Below are 23522 nucleotides of genomic sequence, written 5' to 3'. Positions count from 1 at the left end.
CCGTAACTGAATGCAATGGGCAACTAAAATATCAACCATATGAAATACAAGGTTGCAAATATGTTTTTCACGATCAATCTGTAATAACATAATGATTTGGAATACTGGTGCGGGTCGGGGGGGGGGGGGGGGGGGGCAATCTAACATTTTTATCCCAGGCATTTGACTGGATATCAAACTTTGCTTTTTAGCGCAAGTACAAGGTTTAGAACGTCTGTATGCTAAGTCTTATAATTATTTGTATTTTTCAGGTTTTGCAGATTTATCAACTGGATATGGCTACAGCGTCACCGAATTCTCTAATGAACAAGAAAAGAGCCAACTTTGTTCGCATTTCTGGCATTGTTAGGTTATATGCTCGAATCCTACAAGATATTCTATATGTAGAACAACCGAACCCAAAAATGTTGAAGAATACCATTCTTTCAAGTGCTGAATTAAGGGAAAGATTATACAAAAAAGAAAATGAAGATATCATTGACAGTTTTTCCTCTCTTGGAAATTATGAGAAATGTGATATTACGCTTTCATATTCCATTATAAGAAATGTCTGCATTCAAATAAAACCCACACAAAAATGGGGTATTAAAATGTTACCACCTGACCTGGACATGACTGTTGGAGATGATATAGAGAGAATTAGAATAACGAGAAATAGTGTATTTGCACATAATATCTCAATGGAAATTCGAAAACAAAACTATAAAGAATTTCTCAAAATTGCAAAGGGCATTTGTTCTAGATTAAAACGATTTTCTCAAGGAAGAGATTACGTGGAAGAATTGAGAGAAATAGAGGAGTCCAGAGTGGATAACGTGCAAGTGCAAGAGCTAAAAAAGAGTCTTGAAGCTCGTATGGATGTTGTGAAAAAAGATATCAAAGATATCAAGGCTAGACTCCAGCCTGCGAATCGTGAGTAAATCCAACCTTTATTGCAACAGTCTATTTTTGCATCTTTGCTAAGTTTTAAACCGATACTCGTAGTAAAATGAATATAATTATGTTGCATATAATGAAGGTGCTTAAATGCCATAATCGGACCTGAACTCCGATAAATATAGCATTCAGAAGAGTCAGAATCCAATGCAATATTATCACAGGCACTTTTTTCGGAAATAAATTTAACCCATAGTACTACTAATAATAAGAGCTATTATTATACTATGGGTTAAAATTTATTTTCGAAACAAGTGCCTGTGAATATTATGAATAATTTAAGGATAAATAAAACTACCTTTTTCTTTTCAAACTTCAAAAATAACTGTTCAAATGGTACATCACTCACTAAAGAAGTAAAAGCAGTTTTTGCGTAGTTAACTCTTTCACCAAGGCTTTGGTGAAAAGTTGAGAAAATGTAACTTTAGACTTCGTGTAATATAAATCAATTTGTCTACATTTTTAAAATCTGAATTTACAATGTTATTTTACTATGAAATAAAAATATAATAAATCTGACAGTGTCTATTTACTTTAGTAAATATATACAGGGATATCAACGATTCAAAATTGTTCAAGGCATCATCCTGGGGCAAAGGGCGTATTCTCAATGTCACTTCGAAGTTGATCCAAATTATCGCTTTATTAAAACGTTCGTACTATGTTCACTATAAGAACTAGGATTGTAAAATCAAGTCAGTTGATGCATCTTGGGGCGTTATAATAATCATGTTACCTCCAAAGTAAGTCACAGTGACCTACATTTTGAATTTGTCATGCATTCTTTTTCAAATCGATTTAAAGGTATGTTTTTGACACTTTAAGGGCTATGATCATTCCACTTTGTAAGTAGGTGCATCTTTTATACTTGAAAATATTTAAATTGAAAGGATTAATTTGGGATAATGAAAAGAGAGACCAATAGTCTGGGATTGTTTTAGGCGTAAAAAATTTATTAATTTACTTTCTGGTCGATAACTTTACGCATGCACACTTCATACTTAGTTTTAGTTCCTGTGATAGCACGTATCTTATGTAAGATATGAGGACAAGATTTCAAAGATAATTATTATGCAGCAAAATATAACATTTTGAGTACGTTATCAAAATGCTTTTTATGGAAAATGTCTTTCATTTTAATGGCAATTATATCCAGTCTTTATTGCTCATTTAAAATTTCCTTTTTAATTAATGTAAGACACGCATATTGTATGTACAAAATGTTGATAAAAATACCAAAGTAATGTCCCGTTCCATTAAAGGTTAATTAATTTTTGTTGTTTCGATCACAAGTTTTGCTTCTTGTTGGTTTTTAAAAAAAATCATTTTATAAACTGAATGATTTTTTTAACTCACCTAAGCCAGAGTATTCCCATGTAATGCTTCAGCTGCCTATGGTCGCCACAAGTCTTACATGGAAATACATGTGGGAAGGACTTTGAAATCTTGTCATGAACAGAAAACCATGATTTTTCAGGTATTAATAAAAGCATCTTCAGGTAATGTAGCTTTCAGTATTCGCAAAATTTATCTGCAGGGGTAGAGGGGGACAATGGGCGATTAAGATTTTGCATAGTAATATGTAGGGGAAACCCATAAAAAAACTTCACAAAATAGCAAAGGAATGAATAGTTAATTTCATGTGTAAAAACATCCTTAGGTAGCGATCGAAGATTCAAGTTAGTTTAAATTATGAAACCTCAAGAATAGGTTGGGACCAAAACTGGCACCCAAAATTTAATGTTGGGATAAGAAAAAATATTTCAAAGCCATGATTACTCAGTAGTTTTATTTACATGGATGTATCCTCGGGTAGCGTGGATTCAAGATCATAGAATGGCTCTCTTGTCCTATGAGTCTGTTGTTGATTTAGTGGATAGTTAAATTGGTTTGCAGTTTAAGAAAAAAAGAAAGAAAAAGAGATTAAAAATGTCAGAATATAGGTATCATTTTTGTTACTTTGCTCTATTTTTCATAAGATTTCGTTAATTAACAAAAACATAAGAATTATCCTTTCTTGATTTTGATTATGTACTAAATTTGACGTACACGTTTTAGCAAGTTCAAACAACTTTCATTTTTTTTTAGCTGAGAAAGAGGAAGAAAACGTTATCTTTAGAGGACCGGAAATTGTTTGTTTTACAATAAAAGGAGAACAAGTCATTAGAGGAAAAGGTATAGTAATTTGCATCAATATCGGTATATAATTCAGCCATGGTTGATAAATGTGATCTTTAATTGCAATGGAATGCTCCGCCTTGCAGTGCCCTTGTTAGAGTTATATAATTATCTGCGAAATAATTTGCTTAGACGAAATATTAAAATACACTCAAGTAGAATAGAAAAGCCCGCCCAGGCAAAAGAAATAAAATTTGACAAAAATGAACATATACTAACAATGCAACATAAATATGTAGACATACAACATATCTATGTCAACATGCAAGTTAATTATATTGACATGCAAATTACCAATCTTATAAGAAAATATAATTCAAATATGGTTAAATTTACTTACTAACGCCTGTATCTGACATCGTAGATGCAAGTTGCAACATAATTATGTACACAAGCGACTTATTTATGTCAATTATGTAGACATGCAGCTTATTTATGTAAACATGCAAGAAGATTATGCCAACATGCGACTTATTTATGATAACATGCATGATAAATTATGTCAACATGCGACTTATTTATGCTAACATGCAAGATAATTAATTGATATGCAACTCATTATCTTGCATGATGATATTATCATCTTGTACATGTATATAAAATATAAGTTATAACATGTTAATTGACATAACTTAGTCGCATGTTGACATAAGAAGCAAGTTAACATAATAAATCTTGCATGTTGACATAAATATCTTGCATGTCTACAAAAATATTAGGCATGTTAAAATAAGCGAAACAAATCTTGCAGAATTATGTTGCATCTGGCATCAACGATGTCAGACACGGTCTTACATACGTGATTTTAACCATTATTAAAATCAGATTACTAGTATCTTCAAAGATTTGTAAATTGTATGTCAACATAATTATCTTGCATGTTGACATACTTTTCTTGCATGTTAACATAATTTATCTTGCATGTAGGGGTGGGGGAAATACGCCACCATATTCACCCATTTGATGATTATTTTAATATCACCTTGGCACATAATGTTTTACCTTGAAAGAAACCTCAACAATAGAAGTGTTTCACTTGTTTACATTTTTGTAAATGATTTTCAAACAAAACTATCTTTCCTAAGAGTGTGTACATCATGTACATATAAACATTCTTATGATAATAAAATGTTTATTTTAATTCGACAGATTGTGAAGAAAAACGTCATCTGATGTGTGATGTAGTGAAAAATATTTTGGAAAGATATACCGGAAGGACACCAGTTCGAATACAAGCTGTAGAAACTGATTTTAAACATTTTTTTCGCTATGAGAAAGAACATATCGAAACATTTAAGAGCATTACTGGTACTACATTCTTGGGTTTTCTGAAAAATAATCAAGAGAGATTTCATATCCAGCTTGATAACACACAATGGCTATGTAGTTTAGTACAAACATCTTCAGGGGAAAATATTTTGGGACAAAAGAAAGTCGACAATATACCGCAGATTAGTCAGACTGATGCTGTCAATGTAAATTTGACTGATGTAACACCAAAAGCACCTTTTCCAGTATATTCAAAACAGCATAGGAAAACAAAATCAAGGTTTTCAAGCAAAAATCTGAAACTAGCCCCAGATTACTGTGATGATAATAATTCTTTGGAAGAGGGTACAACAAAATCTGATCTGAATTCAAAATTGTATATGAGAGTAAAGGAAAGTAGTCCTGATGCTCGTTTTAAAGAGCCTGCAACAATTTCAAAGCAAAAACCATCTACGAATCTAAATAATTCACAACATAATTCACAAAGTATCTCTAAAAAAGTAGAATCATTTTTCGCCAGTGTGAATTATTTCAAAAAAGGTGCTTTTGTACTTGTAGTTGGGAAGGTCACAGTAATGAAAGAAATAGAGACATTAGCTTTTATACCATGGTTATGTGTTTATGATTTTGATACATCAAGTCGCAAAGATGGTCTGATGTCTATTCTTGAAAATCAACTGCATGGAGTCTATCCGTGCACCTGGAATGATGAACCCAGATTTTCGCATTATGTAACTCAGTGGTGCCTTATTCGTGGATCGGTCAGAGAACCTGATACATGTGTTAATGGAAAAGTTAATGACTGGAGCAAAATGATATCTAAAAAGCTGGAGAACAATCTAAAAAACCTTGATCAGTATGTCAAAGATCAAACATTCATAAAAGTTGTGGTGCTTTGGCCTGAATTGCCGGAAGATGCTTATTTCATTCAAAGGCTTTTGAGTAAAATGCATGAAATTATGGACCCATCACCAGAAGTGTATGTTCTCGACCTCAATGAGAAGCAAGACATATCAGCCGAAGAAAGCTTTCTTCTTAAACAAATAGATCCGACATTGACACTTAGATCATCACGAAGTGAGCTGTTCCACGCAATATGCCTGCATGTAAGCGGCGTTCAAAATCAGAAAAGTAATAGCTATATATTACCAACTTTCGATGGCTCAAATGATCCAGGAATCGATGAAAATACTTCTAATTATATGAAAGAGTTTTTGGATATCCTTTATATTGAAGACGTATCAGGATTAACTTACGAACCACACGATTTGCAGACAGAAGGTGAGGAATTTTTGAGAGGGGGTACTTTAAAATGGTCTGTTTACTACGCATGTGGTGATCCTGGGCTTTTCGATGTGAAACGTGATCAAATGGCTTCGATTATCAGACACATTGATGAAAAGTTTATAAAACATGCGACATCTGGTATAATAGAAATTTATCATTCGCCTGGTTCAGGAGCTACAACACTAGGAAGAAGAATCATTTGGGAATTGAGAACAAAAATACCATGTGTGCAATTAAAATCCAGTGCTTTGCTTAAACACTTCGATATTGCCGAAAACTTAAAAGTTCTTAGTGAAAAAACACAAATGCCGATTCTTATATTGTTAGAGGGCGTCGAAGCAGAAGTTCTCTACCTTTATAAGCTTTTAAAGATGCAAAGTGTCGTTCCAATTTTTCTTTACCTAAGGAGAGCATATCAAAATGTTGAAAGGAAGAAAAACATGATAGGCCAGTTTCATCTGAGGGAGCATGTTTCCATAAAGGAAGCTAATCAATTCATAGTGAGGTATCAGCCGTTTTGTGATACCGACGAAAAAATGGAAAATCTTCAAACCATGTTTGAAAATGTGAAAACGGGACATAGACATAATGTTTTTGAATTTGGGTTATCTACCTTTCTACATGAATTTAAAGGAATAGATTCATATGTCAAAGGGTATTTAAACTTTGAATCATGTGCTTCAACGACAGATAAGAAAATGAATTTGAATCCTATGCAAAGAATGCTTGGTTACCTTGCTTTGATATACTACTATGGACATACCTCAGTACCATGTCTCATTTTTTCCAATGTCCTTAAAAAGCCCAGCAACTTTATTCTTGAGTTTGAGGACCTTCCTTATGAGGTCCAGAAACTTGCTGTCGTCGACACCCAACATCAGCATAAACAGCATATCAGAATATGCCACCAGTTGATGGCAAAGGAAATTTTGGAACAAATTCTTACAAGAAAGTTTCTTCCAAGATATTCCTTTAGAAACAAACAGTTGAGTGAAACTGCTTGCAGAGAACTAAAGAAATTTGGGCTAGAATTTATATCCGAAATGGCCTCGAAGCAATGTTCAAATTATGACAAAAGGAGTATAATAATTGACACTTTCATCAAAATTTTTATACAGAGGAGTGATTTAGATGCGAATGATTGTGATAATTTTATGAAGAAAAAACCTAAATTTTCGAGGATTATAACAGATATTGAGAGGTACTCTTCGCCATCTGAGGGAATAGAGATTCTTCAAAAGTTAACACAACTATTCCCAGATAATGCCAGCTTCCATGCCCATCTTGGAAGAAAACATTCAATATGTTTTCCAGATGACGAAGATGTGGCAGAGGCTTGTTTTAAAAAGGCTCTCGATATATGCAAATATGACAATGGTAGAATCATAAAAGAAGACAACATGGATGAAAATGCCACTCTGCGAATGGTGCACCATATGTATGGAATGCATTTCTTTAAACGCATATGTCGGAGAACAAAAAATAGTCAAGAGTTTCCTTTTGTAGAGATAATAAACATGATTTTGGAGTATGCATACAAGGCATGCTCTCACTTTGAAATTTCTCGAGAATATTCTCACATTGGACATGAGGAGCTTTATGGATTAAGTGGAGAAATAGGTGTGCGTATAGAAGTGTGCAACTACATTAAAACACATTGTGGTAAAGAATCCTTAAATGTCAGGTCAAGGAAAACAGAGATAGATGACAAAATAAGGTTCATTAGAGAAAGTATGACATATGTTTTAGATCTCATTACCCACTCTTACAGCGTGGTTGAAGAAGCAGACTTCCCCAATGATATGGTGAACAATATTCGCACATATCGGGATTTATTTCAGGGAAATGTAGCAGAAATGATTTGTACAACTGGCGTAGCAGTTGATCACGATGAAAGAAGGCGCCGAGTAACAGCGATAAAGCGAAAATATGATGTTTTTGATATACTCTCGCTGAATAAAAAGGCAGATACAACGGATGTTCGAAGCATAGTTAGATTGCTTGAGGAAAATTTCCGTGATGTTGGCCATAAAGGGTTGTTAGCGAAAGGCTTATTTGAATCGGACTACAAAGACTGGATAAATGCAATAAGGTTAACTCAAAATGACATACCATACTCTTTGAATTCAGTAATGAACACTGTTAAAGATTGGTGTACACATTTAAATACACCAACATCAAAATTCTATCTTTTTATACTACATATGTTAAAGTTGATGTCAGATCAACATCCACATGATCTCTATGCTGCTAGGGAACTGCGTGAAGAATTGAGAAAATTCACCAAACATTACTCTAATCCACGAAGCCCACGGGAATACCTAGGAAGGGGTAAAGATATAAAATGTTTAATTCCTGCAAGGTTTATGAAAAGAATCCCAGAAACAAATTTTAAGGAAGTCACCATCTGTAAAGGGGTTGCAATGACGCCTAGACTTTTGAAAGGGACAATAAAAGGGCAGAACACGAAGCCTCAAACAGGATTTATTGCACTCGAAGTTTGTAACGATTTAAATCAACTCGACATCTTTTTTGTTCCAATCCGTACACGAGAAAAATTGGTAGGCAAAAGTTACGAAGGGAGAAGAGTAGAATTTATTTTATCATTCAACATCAATGATGGATATGAAGCCTTCAATGTGAAACTTCTTCAAAGTTTGGCATGCCCTGAATGTAAACGGTCAATAGAGTTTACCTCTGATGATAACAAAATGAAATGTCAGTGTGGAAAAGAAATACGCAAACCAGAATGATTTGCTTCTCTTTTTTCATTATTGTTAACGCCTTTTTTCTTGTGCATGTACAGTACCCATTTTCTCTGAGAAACTGGTTTTGTATTCAAAGTATTACTTTAAAATTAATAATTGTTTTACTTGTGCTGTATATTTTGCTTTTCGAATGAGAATTTTCAGATCGTTTTTCTTATACTTGGTATTGATAAATATAAATGTAACACTTATATTGATGATATGCAAATATATATTGAACGAAACGCTTGGTATCAATATATTTTTTACGATGTGCTTGAAATGCCTTGACGATAGGTCTTAAGGTCTAGGCCCAAAGTTGGAGCTTTGTTTTTTATAGGGCAAATAATAGTAAAATCTTGAAACAGCAAGGTCAAGCAGACAAATTGTTTGCCTATCTATAATGAGAAGGTAGCCCTTTAGATTATTTCAAAAATCCATACGTCATGGAACCTAGGCAAATCTTATATGGACACCAGAATACATTTTTTTTTCAAATTTTCTAATAGAGCACCCATTCTAATACTTCTACAATAGTTGCCGTAGTTGTTTTGAGATGAAGATTTTCAAAATAGTTATATACGCATTGTGCTGTAATACTGCGATCTTTATATGGAGATTGTGGTATTTGTGATCTAAAGAAATGTTGAACTATGTATAGTAACTCAAGTTCTTCCATTTTGTTATCTTGCACTTCCTTGGCAAAATTTGCTTATTTTGATCCCTTGTCATTTTTTCAACAAGAATCCATACTTGTTCACATTATACATGTATCTCTTTAATTTGTCCTCCAATCAGTTGATTTAAAATATGGTACATGGCAACATATTTTACTTTTATTTCTGGTTGATTTTCCTTAAAAACAGAAATGTTCCCACAATCAAAGAAATCTATTTGCACAAGCAAGCTCTTATATAGTCATTTTATGAACATGAGAGACAAAACAAAATTATGAAGAGGTGAAAGACATCACAAAATCTTTTTGTGATGAACATCATTATAAATTTGAAGCAGTTTATTATGAATTGGGAAGTGGATATATTCTGACATTTCTGGTTGAAGTGTTTCAAGCTTTTTAAATTAGTTTTGCACTTTAGAAAAAAAACCTTCATGTGTGAGCTATGTACTTATTGCTGATTTTGTTCGTGCATGTATATTCCATAAAGCAAAAAGAGAATTATTTTATATTATCATTATTATGAAATTTATTTAAACATTTGATTATTCATATTTATTAATAACCACTGTCTCTAATGAAGCATAATATATTAATATTATGTACATTAAAGAAAATATTAATTGCATGCAAATAAAAGCGTCATAATTTCATAAATATTGTGAATTCTCTGAAAGGCTATGCTAAGTGATGGACCAAATATAAAAAAAAGACCTTAGCACTTGGTCGGAATGAATATAGAGTATCAGATGTTGAAATCTCACAATAAGCAATTGAAGTGCCAGTATGAAAACCCTGTATCCTTCTTTCTTCCACAATGTAGAAGTGAAAAAAAGAATTCCAGTCATGTAGATTTTACAAGACCAGTATGTACTGGTCCCGGCTGAAAAAGCAGGTAACAAGAACTTTATTTTTGCAAGACTTCATTATTTGAATTGTATTTTTGTACCAAGATTAAATTCTGCAAATAAATTTATGAATATAATTTACCAAACCTATACTGGATTCCAAAACTCAAAAAAAAAAAAATCCTCACTAACATATATATAGCGGGTTTCAGTAAATGGTCTACTGAACCGCACTTTCTTTACTTCTCACTAATAAAAATATTTACTGCAGTGAAGTAGAAACTTCAGGAGTACTGGTCAAATGGTATACTAGTATTAATATTCAGGAGTTACTGAGTTAGTGTAAATCAGATGTAGATACCATCTCAATTACTCCAAGTAACTTTCAGAAAATTTGAAATCATCAAATTTTACTGAAATCAGTAACATCAATTAAAAACATACAACTCTTGTGGTGTACTGCGATTTTCAAACTATCGTGTGAATTAAAGTAACTGATACTAATTAATACCAGTAAACCACAATGTGTGACACATCTGTTTTACATTTTACTAGATAGGACATTAAGCTAACAAAATTTTATAAGACTGTTAATGTGATGACTTCCAACTTTTCAGTTGTCAACTAACTCAACTTCCCTTTCTTATGTAGCAATGTACCCTTATAACCTGCATAAGGGTTTATATCTCAAAGTTGATTCATGCACAAAAGTTTGATCAATTTTTAAACAAGTTAAGCTATTGACCAGCAAATGCAACAATGTAATGAAACAAACTTTTTGCTCTGCTGAGATAAATAAGAAACAGGTGGTTATTTAGTTTTGTTTAATCCAATTTACTTTTTAAGCTTAACACATTACTGTTATATAATACAATTTTGGATACATTTCTGATTTAAATTTTAAAATTTTCCTAAAAAGTTATAATATACACAGGGTGAGGTTCATGCAATAACAGATTAAATTAACAATATCAAAATATTATTTGAAATCTCAGTCAAAATAAAATCTTTAACTATTGTTATAACAAAATACTAATAAATCAAGAAATCCAAAACATAATTTATATAATGGGAACAACACAAAAAATAATAAAAATTTCATCAAGAATGAAAACAAATCATAACAGTGCATTCTCTCCTTAAATTTCAGTACATGTATCTCCTTGAATGTAAAACTTTACAATATCATATAAATCTCTAAATAAAATTCAATTTTTGTCCTCCTAATTGAAAAGTTGCTTGTTAAGCCTATTTATCTAGGTTTTTGAGAAAACAAGGAAAATCGAAGTCTATATTTCAGAACAGTCTGATGAGAATTCCACAGAAACACGACATACACAACAGAGGTTAGAGATAAATACAAACAAATATTGGAAAAACAGATGGCCTTAAAGAAGGCTAGCGGGGGCCTAGAGGGAGGTAAACACAGGCAGCCACACCTCAAACCCCCGGACCCCATTTCCTAGATGATAGGGCGGGTAAAGTGGGAGTAGGTCAGATTGTAGTTCTTGAAGGTACAGAACTGGTGGTCGGCCCTGGAGTAACCGGGGACATAGTCCTTGTCCTCCAACTGTTTGTGACTGTCCTTAGCCATAGACTCCTGAAAGATATGGCAGTGATATTTAATGTAGGAGAAAATCAAATATGGACCCTTATAGATACATATTACAGTAAAACTTTAAAGAACTGTATAGGATGGAGAATTTTGCTTTGCTATAAGCCTAATTCGTTATATCCATTAAGAATACAATACATTTTAAAGTCATGGGAAATGAAAATAACTCTGCAGTAAGCTAGTTCATTACAAGTGTGTTTTACTGTATATACCAAACATGACCTAAAATATTTATGATAATTGGCACATTTATCTTTAAAGAGACTGCCTATAGAACACTTTCTGCTCATGAAAAATTAATTGAAATGCTCTGCGGCCAACATTGTGTATAGTTTTTACCTTGTTTGCAAACACAGTCATCAGGAACTTGCCAGGCTTGAACGTGTCCAGAACCTTCTTCATCAGCTCCATGTAGTTCTCCTACAAATTAACCAGACATCTTCACTTTGGCGATTAAATATAAAACTTAAATTTAATTTTGCTTTTTAAGGGTTTTTTTGTGTGTTTTTTGGCTTTTACATAGTTTAGAAATAAATTAAACAAAAATACATAGGGGTAAATGATAGATTTTCACAGCAATATTATTTACTTGTTAAAAGTCAATTCCAGTAAACTGATTCACTGACCTTATGCCTAGTAAGTATACAAAAAGGAACATTTTAATTGATGAGTTTTAAAGAATACAGAGTATTCTTACCTGTGGAACATTGCTTTCAAAGCTGACATAAGAACAATGAGGCTCTGGGGTCACATGGATAGTTATGTAGTAACCCTGTAAAAAGTTACGTTAGTCCATTACGACCATTAGACAACTCAATTACATACCAAGTTAATTATAAATAACAATTCAAAGACAATCATGCTGGTCAATCTAAAATAGAGTTTTATTTAAATATTTTAATGCTTTTTTAGCAATAAAGTAAAACTTGTCTACAGGGTTTTAAACTAACTTGTAATCTTTGATCGCCATGTGGGCTACTAAACCTTGCAATTCTGGGGCATATACCAAATTATCACACCTTCTGTTGAATAAATATACAATGTACAACAACCCCATTTTTCGTTATTTTGTTTTTATCATATGACTCGTGTTTCTTTTCTATCCGTAGAAACATTGTGCATGACTTATCTTAATTTCAAATTGTCCTCTTTTGTTTAAAAAGATTGAAATGGTTATTAAACGTCATATATTCAAGCACATTACTTTTTGGTTTGTTGGGCTCATTGACGACAGACAATCACTCAGACGCTTTATGTTTAAGTACTTAAAATATAAAGCACTTTACTGATTACGAAAATTTAATTCAATGTGGGCTAAACAAGGAATATTGGTCGCAAATGGCGAGTGGGCGACTGTTAATTTCAAACCCTGGTCTAAATTGAATTACCTGTATCAATACATATACCACTGTTTCATAGAATTTGACCAGATTAGTCATGAATTTGGAAGAGACAACTTAATTTGAATTTAATTCAATGAAAAAGGACTTGAAAGTTAAAGCAAAAAGACCTACCCCTGGCAGCAGGCCATTCATGGAGTAACCACAGGGATCAAACAGGAAGTCGTCAATTTGGGCACCAGGAATGATGTCACAGATTCCAGATTTCTGAAAAATCAGAGCAAGAGCTTCTCAGATACTGGCAAAACTCAACAGGTGATGTCTTCCAGGTAGACAAGTTAAAATTTACAATATACTCAACCATTCAACAAATGTATACCACTGGCACAAATGCACGGTATATCTAGTTTTTTAAGGAGAATGCCAACTTCAAAATATCAAAGCCCTATCTGATGAACAGTGAAAGTTTGTTTGATTTATTCATTTATTAATTCATTCATTTTCATATCATAAATATGTACATATACATGTAAATATCATTTTCATATCTATATATATTCGAAAATGCAGTTATCTTAAAGAAGCTATGAGTATATATAGAATTTATTATGTATTATTATTTTATATGTTTTGCTTTTATTTGTTATTGGGTGTTTTAGGCTACTTTTTAAGACAGCCTTTAATAAAAAAAAAATAATAAAGCAATGGCATCAAAGCATGAAAAAGATTACAGTATGTTATATTGTATCCATGTACATGTACTTCACAAACAAAAAATACTTACTTTGGTTGCCTCTGGTCCATCCTTGCACATTTTCTTGGTGAAAATTTTCATTGTTTCAGGACACATTTCCCACATTAGAAGGTGACACAGTTAAGGAAGAAGAAAGAAACATTGTGGATGAAGTGTACCTATACAATATTATCTTGACAGCAACAAAAAAACAGTCAAAACTGGATATATCAAAGTCAGGATAGTTAAAATAAACTTGAAATGAACGAGATAAATTGTATGAGATGTTGATGTGAAAGCTCCCATTTTTTAAACAAGACAGGAATTTACCACATGCACACAATATTTAATTAATACATGTACAAGTGTACATGTATTCTGAATTTTAAATAGAAAACTATTGGGATTCAACTTTCAACTGCATGTCACATATAAAATTATTGTGTTTTAAATGCGAGAACACAACTTAAAACAAAAATTTCTTAAATCTTAAAATTTAATATGAACCATTACACTTTATGTTTATGCCTATGTAATAAAGGATATTTCTACAGTTTGATCAGGTTCCATAACTCCTACTGCATCCATGGTGTACAGGTGCCTGTAAAATGAGAATAAAATTTGAAATACAAGTTAGATGGTTTAACAAACATTTACCTTTACTTTTTGAATTATTTTTTTCTGATATTTTTTTTTTCATTCAAACTATAATTCCATATCATTTAAAATCTTTTCAAACTAATTTTAGCTCTAAACTTTAATTTTCAAAAAGAATAAAAGTCATTACATGAAATTATCATATATGTGCTTATCAAAATATAAAATTTTATCTATATATGTAAGTGCAAATAGATTAACTGTGTCTATGAATTAAAAAAAGATGAGAGATTACAACCTTGGCTACCACAAAACGTGTCTGGCTGATATATAGCTTATCTGAACCCCAGTCATGTGACTAGATCATGTGACCCTCAAAGGTCAAATGGAGCAGAGGTCAAATTTTGAAAATTTTCAGTCTGAAAATGGAGACTGGGTTTATGAATAAAGCTTTACGTTCAAACCAGTGCATTTTGTAATAACCGTGCTGAATCTGAACACGCTCAGAGGTGCGACAGGGGTTGTTGCCCTTGACAGTCTTCCATGCACCTATAGTCATAAGGAACAAAGAAATAAAAAATTTCTTTGTTTTACTATGAAGAAATCAAAATAAATCAAACACGAAATTGTCTCACATATTCATGATTAAGTAAAATGTTATATATATGAAGTTGATATTTCTTCCCTCTTGTTTGCTGCTATATAACTGATTCATAGTTAAATTAATAATTCAATCACGATTCTAGAATATAACAAAATGAGTTAACTAAAAAACAAAGTTTTCATTTTCTTTTTATTAGCTAAGAGTGTTAGAAAAGAAGCAAAGTATGAACAATTTTCTGTTTACTTTTAAACTTTCTGCTTAAGAGTAAGAAAAAAAAAACATTTCAAAAGTGAAGAATAAACACTGCTATAATATACTCCCATATTGTTGTGATGCTTTATATTTTGTTGTTTTTTTTGTTTTTTTTTTTTCTAGTTATCTGATTTACATTAATATAGTTATTTAAAATGTTTGAAATTCTAACTAGTGAACTAATGCAAAGATAAAATCTTCCTCATCGTATCAAACTTACCAGCAATCTTTATTTACTCTTCCTAGTGTATAAGCAGCCCCATCTGTAAACAACAAAGTTAAATTGAATACATAAAATAATCTCTTTCTTTTTTATAACATGAAAACATACTATAATATACACTACATTGAGGATCTATGAATTGTTATAACATAGATTAATAGTACCATAATGTTTGAATTGAATGGGATTATTATACTTTATAAAGAACAAATTAAAAATCACATGAGATTACCAATGGTATTTTATAGTTTTTTTCCTATGAGTACTGCTTAGATGATTTAATCTATATGTCTAAAAAAACTGTGATCTAGACAATTAAGTACACATGTTAATGTATTACACAATGATACCAGTCTGGTAATCCTTACTTTTGAACAACTTATCCAGATGACAAACTTCCTCTTCAAAGTTCTGGTGAATTGTGTGCTGCTGCTCAGGCTTAGAGAACTTCTTCCTTGAGTAGAAAACATCCTGCAATGTATGAAAGAAACTGACTGTCTCACGGCCAAATTATGTAGGGGGTGGGAGTTTGGTCAATTACTTAGAATTAGAATTTTAAAAGTCAAATTAACAAACACTTTAAGATAACACACAAGAACTACTTTAAACTAACTTTTAATAGCGTGCGAGAAATATCTGCGAGTTTAGCAACATACTTTAACTCGTGAAAATTAATTGCTGCAAACCACGTTTTTTGCTTTGTATTTGTAGTGAATGTTTCGTCAGTCATGAAATATAATTGTTGTGGATCGATTTAAGATGAAGCAAATAAAAGATGGTTTACAGTGAGTATTTAAGTAATTACCATAAAGGCAACCATCTCCTCTTTTTCCTGTTTTTTAAAAATAATTTTTATGTTTTAGACCTTGATTTTCCCTTCTAGGAAAAAAAGACAATTTTAATCTGTGACCCAAGACACAGATTTAAATATTTAGAATTCGAGGGAATGTATGACCTTTGAGATCCTTTTCCTTTCAAATACATGAATCTTAAGGGAAAATACATGTAAAACTTACAAGGACTTTAGTGAATCCACACTGTTCCTTGACTAAATCTATGAGGGGCTCCACAGCCAACAGCAAGGTGGTACGGCCACACGTCTTCAGGATGAAACGGGACTTGGTCACAAACATACTGCTCTCACTAAAATAAATAATCATACAACTTTAGAATTCATGGAGATTTTAAAATAATTCAATGCATCTTTTATAATATTGGATTAATCGGTGATTTATATAGTGAGTGACGGCTGGGGCAAACATCCCTCTTGATTTGATAGCGACATTTTATTCATCTATGATTAAGTTTGAATAAATTAAACAAATGTACATTGATATATGTCTAAAATTGTTTCTAAACATTTTCATAAATCTAACCTTCTGTTCATCACTGAACTGGCTATCTTATTAATAAGTACCTTTACTAAAACATAGGTAATCAGAGATTACAGAGCTCACCTCAATGAATGTTGTCTTTAAGTAAGGCAAAGTCACACAATTAACCAACAAAAAGTGTACATTCCAAAAATGAAAATATTTAAGCAATTTTGATCTGATACTTTGAAACAGACCTACATACAAAAATTAAACTAGTTCTTCTTCATGAAAATGTAATCAAAATCCAGCATCTGAAGCAAATTTGAGAGTTTTCATCTCTTGATGCAACATTTGTGCAAGTTTGGTTTATACAATGTTATATAAGCCTTATAGTTTTTTGAAAAAAGACCTGCATCCATAACTTTTACCTGGTCTATTATCTGAAAAATGTATGTCGAATTCAGCCTCCGAAGCAAGTCCATTAGTGTGCATCCTAAGATGTATCGTCCATGCAAGTTTGTTCATTATAGGGCTCATAGTTACCGGTAATTGGAAATGAAACATGCATCAAAAACTAATATTTTCACTCATCCACAAAAAGTAGGTCAGATTCAGCATCCGCAGCAAGCCAGGTAGTATGCATCCTTAGATGTATCATCCATGCAAGTTTGGTCATTAAAGAACTCATAGTTACTTGGAAATGAAACCTGCACCAAAAACTTTTACCTGTTCACTCAACCAGAAAATGTAGGTCAGAATCAGCATCCGAAGCAAGCCCGGTAGTATGCATCCTTAGATGTATCATCCATGCAAGTTTGGTCAATATAGAGCTTATAGTTACTTGGAAATGAAACCTACACCAAAAACTTTAACCTCTTCACTCAACTGGAAAATGTAGGTAAGATTCAGCATCCGAAGCAAGCCCAGTAGTATGCATTCTTAGATGTATCATCCATGCAAGTTTGGTCAACATAGGGCTTATAGTTACTCAGAAATGAGACCTACACCAAAAACTGCACCAAAAACTTTAACCTGTTCACTCAACCAGAAAATGTAGGTCAGATTCAGCATCCGAAGCAAGCCCGGTAGTATGCATCCTTAGATGTATCATCCATGCAAGTTTGGTCAATATAGAGCTTATAGTTACTTGGAAATGAAACCTACACCAAAAACTTTAACCTGTTCACTCAACCGCAAAATGTAGGTCAGATTCAGCATCCGAAGCAAGCCCGGTAGTATGCATCCTTAGATGTATCATCCATGCAAGTTTGGTCAACATGGGGCTTATAGTTACTTGGAAATGAAACCTGTACCAAAAACTTTAACCTGTCCACTCAACCGGAAAATGTAGGTCAGATTCAGCATCCGAAGCAAGCCCGGTAGTATGCATCCTTAGATGTATCATCCATGCAAGTTTGGTCAACATAGTGGTTATAGTTACTTGGAAATGAAACCTACACCAAAAACTGCACCAAAAATGTTAACCTGCTCCAAAAACATTAACCTGGTCATTCCTTTGCTGAAATTGCAGCAACTGAATCTTGGACTGGTACAATGAAAGACACTAGAAGCATCTTCCATGCACATCTGATCAATATAGGACACAGAAGTAATTAAAGAGAAAACTGCTCCAAAAAACATGGGACGCCGACACCGACGCCGAGGGTATCACATAAGCTCCCCCCAACTTCATTGAGGTGAGCTAAAAACAAATCATACTCTCAAACAAAACAAAGTTTTGATTTGTTTAATAAATACACATTTACATGTATTTATTTGACACAATATTGACACCTGTTTTTTTTTTTTAATTTTTTTAGATTATCTAGCCTGACAGTCACAGGCTAGTACCGGTATATGGGTAGTACTGATATTTGCTCACCCAACCCTAATATCCCTGGTAGCCCCGGTCCCAGAGTCGGTAATTGCATTTTCCAAGATGTTGAAATATTATTTTCAAAAGCAATAAACCAGCACTTAAATCAGAGGTCAATCACTTATGACTAGTATAAGCCTTTGGCTATAAACATGACAATTAATGTCTCTTTTTTTTTAAAATTGTTTCTGCTAGGTTAATTGGTCCGACTATAATAACATTTTTCTGTTTTCCATAGCATTGAATATATTGATCCCCAATTATGTAAATATACAAACACCAGACATGCTGGAATGTTGTGGCTCAACTAATTCTCTTGTATAAATTTTACAGTTACTATTAATAGCAGCAGGTCAAGGCTGCAGGCAGCTCGGTATGCATGCACTGAATCCAAAATATCAGTCAGCCATTAGTAAATATTGAGGTTAAATCCATTCCATTCTGCTGGCTTGTTTACAGTTCTATTTTTGTCTACCTTAGAACGTAGGCATCCATGTCATCATTGCTTTCCTTGCTGATTATTTCACATCTAACGATGCGTAGCAGCTTCTCCCAGTCCTCTCTACAAGTATATAATAAGTACCGTCAGAAACATTCTTGTATACTAACTTATGGGTATAGTAAGAATTAAAATTAGCAAAGATATTTAGCCAATATATTTTTAGAAGACCATTCCTAATGTTCATTATGGCTATTTCTGCAGAAAATCTATAAATATGCAAAGGAAATCTAACTTCTCGTGCTATGTATCAAACTTAAGCAAACTTTAATTTTGTATTGTATCAATTTATTGGTATTTTTCCATTAAATTCCTAAGGGCTGTTATTTATTCATAAACATTGATTACCTAGCTCAGGGCTTTATTTGGGCCAATAAATACAAATGAAAGAACATTTAAAAACCTATAGATTCAATCAACTGATTAGTACACTCTAGCATACTGTCTGCATTGTTTTATTCTCTGTTAATGAACACTGAAGATCTAATTTCCTTACTGTTCTAAAGTTACAGTACAAAACCAGTCTCAACTGAACTTAGGTCTTAATTCATCTCTTTAATTCTTTTGTTATTTACCTGTACAATTTTTATTTTGTCAACAGTATATATTACAATCTTATTGGTTTAGGATCCCCGAAACATGACCTGTGTACGCCAAGTAACTAAAAGGTCATGGTCACTGTGATATACCAGGTATTTAATGGAGTTTGTTCTACATATAACATGATCCTGGATAAGTGTATCATATATTAGATATTGTTATCAAGATGACCATATTATATAACTTTATCAATCTTATATACATGTATTACTACATCCTACATGTACCAATCACTATCTATCAGTATGCTCCAATATACCTACTTCCTTACAATGTCTTTTTTTTAACTAATTTTGATTTGACATATGATTTTTTTTTAAATCAATTTTAAACACCTTTAATATATACCATAATTATTACAAGGTATATACATACATGTATTGTATTTGCATGCTGTAACAATTTCTATTTCCAATTAGTGCAACAATGCCAAAATGTAAATGAAACTGCATTCCTTCTATCAAAATATCAGCATATCATGCACTTTAACTGAAATGTTTTGTTTTTTTTTTAAATTGTTTTGGCAGCGACACAAAATGCCATCCAATAAGATGAAATGTACTTCTAGTTAGAATGAACTAGTAATTATAGTTAGCATAAAATTGTGTTAATGAATGTAATGATTTAATTATTTGTCATCCTTGTGATTTCTAAAGGAAAATAAAACCTCCTACAAGATACCACATTGGCCAACTTTAAATTCTAATGCAGATTCTTTAAAATTAAAATTCAGTACCACTGAATAATAATTACAATGTCTTCCTCATTTAATCCAAACTGCTCACAAAAAAATTCTAAAAACAAAGCTGTACCATTTATTATAAATTTGTATAAGCATCTGTCATTTAAAATTTATTATCCTAACTGAGAGATTTGAAATCAAAAGTTGTATTTACTTATAAAAGCCGAATTCCTCTGAAAGGATGTAAATTTTTGACAAAGTGTTAGTACTGATAGACAGCCAAACAAAACAATGCAATACTTTGAGAGGACAGACACTACGAACACTATATAATATACATGGTTATTTTCGCCCGAGTTAGTTTCACCCTTTCACTCTTGCAAACAGTTCTGCCCTGTTTTAATTTCATCCATTCACACTTTTCTTTTAGAAGTAATACTTTTTTCTTTGAATTCACCCTATCTTAAATTCGCCCACTTATGTCTTAGGGTAAAAGGGGCAAAAATAAAACTGGGACAAAAATTTCCCTGTATAAAGTATTTCCTGAAGGGCATAAAAAAAAATACAGACAAGACTAGTGTATACTGAATTCAATGTTTACAATAAATGAATAAAACAGGAATATTTACTCTCTTTATGTATAAATTAACCTATAGTGTTTTTTTAAACACATATACATTCATAAGGACATTAATCTTTCTCTCTTCAAAACAATGTGGGATCACCCGCATCTTGCTATGGTTAGAGCATACCTGCTCTAGAGTCACAAAGTACATGTAAGGAGTAATCAGTTGATCCTTACATCGCGAGTTTGAATCCCACTGTGGGACGTCCTTCGAATCAGATGAGACCGTACAAACCAAGGCCCCATGTCGCACTATGTGTTGGCATGAAAAAGATCCTTCCCTGCTCAATGGTCATAAGTGCCAGGTATAGGACAAAAATTTGCAGCTCTCCACCAGCAAGTCGTGGCATCTCATTCCTCTCGAAAATTTTTCACTCATTGAGTGAAAAATTTTCGAGAGGAATATGAGTTCCATTCAGTATTATTCACTAACCTGACCATGTAGCAATTTAAAAGTACAATATGGGTCTGAATTTTAACCAAATAAGTATATTTAAGTCGGTAGCTAGCCTACTATTGAGAAGTTTGTGACAAATCGCCGCAATGCACAGGATTAGTTATCATCGATTGATATGAACTGTATATATAAAAATTTCAAAAACTCAAAATTGTGGAGTATATGGAGATTTGAACATGAACAGTGGGAAACGTGTCTTAAAAGCTTGTATATGTTGTACTTTAAATCAATCTGTACACGCATAAGCAACTGGCTAACGATACAGGCACGGTTACGGTAATGTATACTTTTAAATGTTGCGGCAATGTAGCCTTTTTCGTAGCAGTAATGACTATGCAGTGGTAATGAAAATTTTTAAAATGTAGCAGTAATGATCAATACACATCCATATTTTTATACTCAGGAATAAATATTTAGGAATGAAGAAAATAATATATAGACAAGTAATGAACTTAACAATACACAACTTATAAATGTTTGATAATGGTTATTTTCAGAGCAACTTCATTAATGCATCCTTCAAAATCACAATTATAGGTCTGGATCTGTACTGTTTAAAAAAAGTGGATATATACTGTTCTGCTACATTGCTAAATTGGGGATGAGTAAATTGTGTAATTCTGTGGTGAGGAACTGAGCACTTGTCTATTACATAGTTAGATTACAGTTTTCTTGATTTTAGTTCAATAGTCTTACACTATAAAACTGGCAAATAAACGATACAGTGTCTCTATAGAATTTAAAGAGAAAAAAATCAGATAGTTTTCCTTTTTATCATGTTTATATAAATATGTTGACTTTAAAATCTACGAAACAAATTTGATCCCTGATTTGATTTACTAATCGAGGTCTCTAAAACCTCAAATACCAATCTGAATATATCATAAATATTTCTTTGTTATTGCAAACAACGCATTTTACCTTTAATACGTTATTTCACAATGAAACGTGCATTACACAAACCCGGCGAAGGTCCATGTGGACTGCAAAAAAAAAAAAATCATCTGTAACAAGCTACACGAAAACACGTTGAAGATTACACTTACTGTTTGACATCTCGCAGATCTGAAGATTTGTTGTCACCATCAAACCAAACCTCCAGAAGTTTCTCAGTACCCTCGAAAAAATTTTGAGAGCTCGCACCTGCCATGTTCAATTTTTTCCCGATCGGTCCAACTTTGACCTACACTGTGACGTCATGTAACTATAGCACAAAATAGAAACGCGAAGAATTTAAATTTCCGTATAGCCCCCTCCCCATAAGCTTGATAAGGGTTTGTCTTCCGGATTGTTAAATGTAAAAATAAATTGATAAAAACTGAATCTTCTTTAATAAACTTTAGAATTGTTAAAATAAAGATTCTGCCACTTTCAGACAAGAAAATAAACTCCGAACAAGGTAGGCCACGGCACCATCTGTAGTATGGAAAGGAGGAATGAGTAAACGTGTATACATGGGTCCCGGGTTCGATTCCTGGTCCAGCCATATGTTTTCATTATATATGTATTTATGAATTTTCAAGGTATGTTTACTCATTCCTACTTTCCATACTACACTTGCCTGAAAGAGAAATTTTATGTCCAGCCCACAAAGTGCCTAGGACCTCCATTTGTATAATCAGCCGGTGCTTTACATGATCCAGTATCCACTGTCTATATAATTATATGATCAAAATCATTACCTTTCTTTTTCTCAGCCCTTAAAAATCAACACACAATAGTCTGAGATTCCTTAATATTAAATTCGTCCCTAGTAAGTCTTCTTCTTACAAACAAAGCCAAGTCTGAGGAATATACTCTTGCAATTGCACTAAATTTAACAGTACAGAAAAAAATTATCTGACTGGGAATGCAGCATGATACTATTGAATTACTATCAAATAATCAAGTGATTGGGTACTTAGCAGACCAGATAGTTGATGTCAAGTATATAGGTGACCAAGTAGTCTGTTGACCTCCAGTAGTATGGTAACTAGGTAGTCAGATGACAAGGTAGTCAGGTGACCAGGTATCAGATGACAAGGTAGTCAGGTGACCAGGTAGTCTGATAACCAGGTACTCAGATGACAAGATAGTCAGATGTCCTGGTGGTCAGCTAACTAGGTAGTCAGGTGACCAGGTAGTCAGGTAACCGAGAAGTCTGGTAACTACCTAATCAGGGG

The 23522-nt window shown here is 32.8% G+C and overlaps 2 protein-coding genes and 1 long non-coding RNA gene across 4 annotated transcripts; 2 read left to right on the top strand and 1 right to left on the bottom strand.

Moving 5' to 3' along the window:
• Positions 1-275: 275 nt before the first annotated feature.
• On the top strand, positions 276-8576 carry LOC134252638 (uncharacterized). Its single transcript, XM_062735126.1, has 2 exons — positions 276-912; positions 4264-8576. The coding sequence occupies exons 1-2, from the start codon at positions 276-278 to the stop codon at positions 8421-8423; spliced, it is 4797 nt and encodes a 1598-aa protein (XP_062591110.1). The 3' UTR covers positions 8424-8576.
• A 2175-nt stretch (positions 8577-10751) lies between these two features.
• On the bottom strand, positions 10752-22562 carry LOC134252640 (S-adenosylmethionine decarboxylase proenzyme-like). Of its 2 annotated transcripts, none has more exons than XM_062735129.1 (11): positions 22407-22562; positions 18973-19059; positions 16322-16448; positions 15674-15776; positions 15303-15345; positions 14184-14230; positions 13681-13769; positions 13071-13163; positions 12254-12328; positions 11896-11976; positions 10752-11541 (listed from the first exon to the last, which is right to left on the bottom strand). In XM_062735129.1, the coding sequence occupies exons 1-11, from the start codon at positions 22508-22510 to the stop codon at positions 11404-11406; spliced, it is 987 nt and encodes a 328-aa protein (XP_062591113.1). In that variant the 5' UTR covers positions 22511-22562; the 3' UTR covers positions 10752-11403. The 2 variants fall into 2 exon arrangements, with proteins under 2 accessions (XP_062591113.1, XP_062591112.1); XM_062735128.1 differs by having other exon boundaries at positions 13681-13761; positions 14176-14230; positions 22407-22561.
• Positions 13681-14279, top strand: LOC134252642 (uncharacterized). Its single transcript, XR_009988998.1, has 2 exons — positions 13681-13769; positions 14184-14279. It is a non-coding gene; the product is annotated as an uncharacterized LOC134252642 (long non-coding RNA).
• Positions 22563-23522: the final 960 nt, after the last annotated feature.

This window comes from Saccostrea cucullata, unplaced genomic scaffold (genome assembly GCF_032062105.1).
Source record: "Saccostrea cucullata isolate Sc308-1 unplaced genomic scaffold, CSIRO_AGI_Scuc_v1 ctg6662, whole genome shotgun sequence".
Taxonomy (NCBI): Eukaryota; Metazoa; Mollusca; class Bivalvia; order Ostreida; family Ostreidae; genus Saccostrea; species Saccostrea cuccullata.
The sequence above is the reverse complement of the archived record's forward strand: the minus strand, read 5'-3'. Positions and strand labels throughout refer to the sequence as shown.